General features: G+C 37.5%; 1 protein-coding gene across 2 annotated transcripts in view; it reads right to left on the reverse strand.

The window, feature by feature from the left end:
• Positions 1 to 2: 2 nt before the first annotated feature.
• Cdc42 (cell division cycle 42) overlaps positions 3 to 6495 on the reverse strand; it is a 43487-nt gene continuing 36994 nt past the window's right edge. Inside the window, exons 4-6 of one of the 2 annotated variants that reach the window (XM_004637627.2) lie at positions 5475 to 5584; positions 5157 to 5354; positions 3 to 92 (exon numbers count right to left, since the gene is read on the reverse strand). In XM_004637627.2, coding sequence (XP_004637684.1) covers positions 3 to 92; positions 5157 to 5354; positions 5475 to 5584 — 398 coding nt within the window. Of the gene's footprint in view, positions 93 to 1381; positions 1567 to 5156; positions 5355 to 5474; positions 5585 to 6495 lie in introns of those variants that run through there. The other variant, XM_004637628.2, reaches the window with a different exon arrangement.

The following is a 6495-nucleotide window of genomic DNA, read 5'->3' on the forward strand; positions in this document are numbered from 1 at the left end:
GTTCATAGCAGCACACACCTGCGGCTCTTCTTCGGTTCTGGAGGCTCCAGGGCAGCCAATATTGCTTCATCAAACACATTCTTTAGGCCTTTCTGAAAAGGGGTAGAAAGAAGAAATGGGCAGTCTGATTTTCAGTATAACAGAGCTGGAGTTCAAGTTTAAAATAGTCAAACCCCAAGAGTGGGCAAAGAAAGAAGCATTAAATACAATCCTAAATCTCAACATAATAATCTTATTTCACCAAGTTTTGTCCCGACAGGGCACTGGAAAGATTCAGCAATACAGGAGCAAAGGAGCAGATGTTCATGAGTGAGATAATGTTCCTTTGAGAATGCTTTTGGCAGACCAATGTATGTCACAAGAAGCAAAGAAGCACATGTGTCACTTGCTCATTTAATATGAGTTTGTAATATGCCGTTGGAACATTCACACAGAAACAAGGAAAGCAGCTCTGCGTCTGAATGAAACAACTGGATGTGAAACAGGACAGAGAGATGCCCAGGCAGTGGCATCCTTATTATATGGAAAGCACAGGCAAAGATAAAGAGCACAATTACGGCAGCTACCATCAGTATTCATTTTGAACTCCTTTATCCCACCAATTAAGAGTCAAGGGGATACAAGGAAGCAACATGTGGGTACCTAATACATATGTAAAGTCAGAGCCAGTCAGTGTAACAAGAATAAAGCTTCACCAGGCATTATAGAAACAATTGTATGTTTTTAATTTCAAATTTTAAAAGTAACCACAATGGTATGTTTCCTTCACAATAAAATTAAAAGCAAAAAAATATAAAGATGGCAGCTTTACATCGCAGCATTAACAAACCTTAAGTCAACTATTAAAATGGATGCTAATATCTTAAAAGATAATATAACAAATGAACTCATAAAGCAGTAGCAGATACATATCTTCCCCTCCCCAGACTGACAAATACTCCACTACAGCACAGACAACCAAAGCAATAGCAACACAAAGTTTTGCTGCACAAAGAAAACCAGAAAAGAATCCACCCTTCCCCGTTACACTCTACTAGCAAGTCAACCTTTTTCCATAATTTGTCATGCAATTACAATTAACAATAGATCATAAGAGTAAAACGATGTTTCTGTTACTTTCTCCATCTAGAACTATGATCTAGAAGTGTTAAAAAAAAACTCTACTCCAAGAAGATGTTCTTAATGCCAGACCATGTGCCCTTTTGCAATAGAAATCCAAACCAAAAAGCTCTGAGCATCAGGCAACTCAAGCAGCAGCAAGTTAAGCAAATCCAACTTGACTACTGATCACAAAAAAAAAAATTCTATTAAGATATTGCATTCTTAATCAAAAACTAATACAGAAGTTGCTCAAAGGTGGTAAGTAAAAAGACGCAGAGGCTTTCAAACAGGATGGTTTTATTCCTTTGTTTTTAAACGATCTTTCTACAATAGTGGGACAGGAAGCAGCAGCAAAGAGGGGAAGGAGAAAACAGTTTAGAATATACAGCACTTCCTTTTGGGTTGAGTTTCCGGAGGCTCGAGGGCAGCTAGGATAGCCTCATCAAACACATTCTTCAGACCTCTCTACAAGACAGAGGGGAGGAGAGAGAATAGCAGCCAGGTTAGAGGATTAGAAAGACTAGCAGATACAATAGCAGTCCGGATTAAATAAACTGAATTCACAGAAGCATTGTGCGTTTAGAAAACCAAAATGCTAGACCTTCAATGTAATATTGGTGAAGTATACAACTGAACAAAAATGTTGTCTCACAAAGGAGGGTAGGGGTATTTCTTGAGGGGAAAAAAAGCAACTTTTATGAAAATGTACACACACATAATAAAATCTAATATTGTAACATTTTATGAAAATAAAATGCCAGGAAATAAAAAACGGGTTTGTAGGTTCAGGCACAGCAGCAATGCCTATAATCCCAGCACTCAGGAGGCTGAAGGAGGAGGACTGTCATGCTTTTGAGGCCAGCCTGCACTACATGGTGAGTTCAAGGCCAACCTGAACTACACAGCAAGACCCTGTCTCCGCCTCACAAAAGGGGGGACAGGGATGTAAAGACCAGACAGATGCGTTGAGTAATTAATAAGCCTGAACAATCCCCCAGTACTTCTACCAGTGAGAACAGCATGTGTATTTTGGAAATAAATCTCTTATTATTTCAGGCTTATGTGAATTCAGCCCCTGAATAACTGAAGGACACAAATAGCAGACTAACAAGCATGCTACATGTTTCTAGGTTCAGTGACATATCTGGATAGGATTAATCAGGATTTCAGAGTAAATCAGTTTCCCAGAACAAAAGGTTCAGACATCTAGGAGTGTTCACTGTGCAGCAGTAGCAACTGGAATTTAAAGAATGGACTCTTAAAACAGCATACACTTCAGTTATTCAGAAATGTTACTAGAGCAAGTAACCACCCAAGTTATACAAAACAAAGAATGGGGCCCTAGAATGAGTTTTAGCAAGCAGTCCAACGCTTTCAAGCGTCTGCATGGGAATCACAGCATAAAGCATGGAGTGAAAACAAAGACTATTCTCAGGTCTACAGATTAAGATGTAGAAATACACTTACACCTCAGCCAGAAACTCCATTGTGACAGTGGACTCAGTATTAGTAGTACCTTGGGCCCAAACTTTCACCTAAACTCACCTAAATCTGAAGCCACAGGTTTACCACCCAAAGTAGTCTCACATGTTCTCAGATCAGTTTGATACCAAGTAAAAATGTCCCGGAAGTCCCAGAGCATGGCTCCAATGTTAAGTACCAACCCAGACTACCCCAGATGGTCCCTCCTCATTCCCCATATCCCTACAAAAGCACCCCACAGGAATGGTGCCCACATACTCCATTAAATACAAAATAAATAAGACAGTAATCAGTATTCAAAAGGAGGCAAAAGGTTTTTAAAGTTTTCTTCATTCTATATCATTTATATTGTATAAAAAAAAACCTGTTGAAGTTTCTCTGCAATTATTCTACATATAAACTCTCATAACCAAATACTAAGGAGGAGAGATAGAAGGTGGAATATGTTTTGTTTTATAATTAAAAAACAAAGAATAGGACCATTAGAAACTGGGGTATATATGCCATAACAAAAAGGAAATTTTTTCTTCTTATTGTAAACAAATATCAACAAATATTCTAAAAAACAAAACAAATTTAGGCTTCACTCACTATCTTTATACAAAGAAAATGTTAGTTTTAAAAAGAATTAATAAACAGAGGGCCAGGGGGACAAGGGCCTGCCTAGCAAAGTAAGTGCAGGGTCCTGAGTTCAATCTCCGGTACCACAAAAAAAAGAATAAACAAACAGCATCTGGAATCCTAAAAGCTCTAGCTCCTGTACACAAGTCCTAAAAGTTTGGCCATTTTATATTTTTGCCTCCTCTGATTTCTTCTCACTTCAGAATAATGTAAGAAAAGTGACTGCTATAATTTCTCAAGCTTTTTCCTTCCCTCTGCAAAGTGATTTATCATGTACACTTGTTCACACTATAAATATCTTTATAATTAAGCACCCAACTATATCTAAAATAAGCTTCACTGCCAGATATGGTGGCACAAACCTGTAATACCAGCATTCTGAAAGGCTAAAGTAGAAGGATCCAAAGCTCAAGCCCAGCCTGGGCAGTTTATAATTTTCAAAGACCTAGTCTCAAAAATTTAAAAAAAAAAGGGGGGGGGATTGGGGGATACAGCTCAGAGAAAAGTTCTTGGGTTTAAACCCTAGTATTGTATAAAATAAAATAAGCTTCATCATTGATCTAAAATTAGGCCCACATGGTCTACTTGCCTCCATTTCCTCAAAAGTAGTCTATATCTAGAGGAATAAGGAGCTTATTAACAGCTGCAAATGGAGTTATTAATGTTCTACTGACAGCCTTTTCACCTGCCTTGATACATATATATTCACTGAAAGTTTTCTAGGAATGGGATCAGAATAGAAAGATGCACCAAGAGTTGCTCTTCTTTTTTTTTTTTTAAATCTCAGTCTGTTCTGTGTGAGAAAATATGTAAATTTTTCTGAACTTTGAAATATCCATTTTATAATAGCATTAAACAGCCAAGAAAAACTAGAGAATGCCCTTACATTACTTAAGACTAGGCCTTGAAATTATCCTTTAAAATATCTGGTTATGCGTAAAAGCTTTATCTTTAAATATCCAACCAAGGAGAAAAGTATGGACAAGGCCCTACATAATAACTACCTAGTGCAAATGTAAATATATGTAATTATATATGCCATTTATCCTAGCATACATATAATCAAGAATCGGCATTTAAAAAAAATAAAATAAAATATGAACAAAAACCTGAAAAGGCATGATTAATATAAGTGGATTCAGTATAACGACTAGTAACATGTTTTAATTAGGCATGTCTGTTCACTGTTCAATCTTCAAAGCAAGAGTTCTGTTAATTATTTCCATAATTCTTTCCTTTGCCCCTAGAACAATAGTCAAAGGAGGGCATCTGCAACAGTATGAAGTAGAAGGGCCTTCCCCACATGGGCTAGTTAACACTTTCATTCATTGCTCCTATCTATGCTTCAAATGTGAGCTTTCTATAAAACTGCAAGAGGAATTCCAATCAAATCATTCCAATATGACCAGAAGGAGGAGGTAGGTTCACATGAAGGACTGGCTCCAAAAACACGGAAACGGACATACTATTATAAAGCATGCTTGAGGACTTTGACAGAAATAGTCAAGGTAGCATTCTTTGATCTGAAAGCCCAAATACTATGACTAATTAAATATTTGTCTGGTTGACTTTTCCCTAGAAATTATGCAGCATCAAGTGCCACTAGTGGCAAGAAAACAACCAGATATATTTAAATGAAAATTAAGTCTCTAGGGGGGAAAAAAACAGAAATATTTCACTTGAAAGTTTGTGCTAGACCACTCCTTTAAGTTTTTTTGGCATAACCTTGACTGCTTCAAATCTAGACAACTCTGACATGAGAACTCACCAACACACATTTTAGAGACTAGTAACATTCTCTGTATACACAGAAGCCTCCAGCAAACAGTGTGAGGCTGGTCACACCCTGCCCAGACAGCTCTGAGTACTATTAACCATGATTAGAAATAACCTCTGTATCCCAACCTTCAAAAAACAACTCAGCTGTACAGAAAGTTCCATACAACCCTTACCTGTGTGAGTGCAGAACACTCCACATACTTGACAGCCTTCAGATCACGGGCCAGCTTTTCAGCAGTCTCTGGAGTGATAGGTTTCTGTTTGTTCTTGGCAAGTTTCTCAATAGTAGAGGGATCATCTCTGAGATCAATTTGGGTCCCAACAAGCAAGAAAGGAGTCTTTGGACAATGGTGAGTTATCTCAGGCACCCACTAAAGAAAAGGTATTTTAAATACACTCTTGTTAATCCACAGCCTCTAAAGCTAATACAACAGGTCAACAGAAATTCTATGATGATCTTTTATAGAGGAACAGTTACTTGAACAACTTACCTTTTCTTTCACATTTTCAAATGAGGATGGAGAGACCACTGAAAAACAGACTAGAAATACATCTGTTTGTGGATAACTCAGTGGTCGTAATCTGTCATAATCCTCTTGCCCTAAGGAAAAAAAAAAATGAAGAGACATCAGCAGCTAGGCCTTAACGTCCTTAATATCACAAATCAATCAACAGATTAAGAATGCAATTTAAGGAGCTCCTATAATCGCAGCACCTAGAAGTGTGAGGCAAGAAGATAGCTGCAAGTTAGGCCGCCTGGCTAAATAATGAGTTCAAGGCCAGAATGAACTACACAGCAAGACCATGTCTCAAAAAAAAAAAGAGGAGGAGGAATGAAAAAAGAATGCAACTGACTAGTATGCTGCTCATTAACCAAAAATCAACATATCTAATAATATGCATGATTTAATAACTTGGCAAAACTCTCACTTAGCTATCGACCTATTTATGCCCAAGACCTCTAAACAGCAGTAAATTTGCTGTATTATTTGCTTCTATTTCTAGTTTGTAGTTTTCATTTTTTGTCTCCATTAGTAAGCCAATGATAATACAATAACAAACTTGCTATAGATGCAGTAAAAATCAATCCTAAGGGCTGGGAATACAGCATAGCAGTACAGCACCTGCCTGCCAAGCCCAAGGTCCTGAGTTTGATACCTGGTACCAAAAAAAAAAAAAAGGGAAAGAAAAAAGAATGCCACATTGCTAGCACAATAGGAGCATTCATATATATTTTCAGGTAATTAGTAGCTTTATTTTCCTTTTTTGTTGTTTTCAACTTTTTTCAAAGAAAAAAACAAATAAAAAGAATAAAGACAAAAACACTCAGAAAACATAGGGGAAAGCTTCATAGCATGAAACTTGGCAGTGATTTTTTTTTTTTGGAAGAAGAAAAGATAACATCAAAAGCATAGGCAGGGCACTGATGAGACAGCTCAGTGGACTAAAGCGCCTGCATAGGCAAACAAAGGGGCCGCAGTTCAATCCCTTGCTCCACATGCCAGGGAGGGC

This window comes from Octodon degus, unplaced genomic scaffold, assembly GCF_000260255.1.
Source record: "Octodon degus isolate 3935 unplaced genomic scaffold, OctDeg1.0 scaffold00092, whole genome shotgun sequence".
In the NCBI taxonomy this organism is placed as follows: Eukaryota; Metazoa; Chordata; class Mammalia; order Rodentia; family Octodontidae; genus Octodon; species Octodon degus.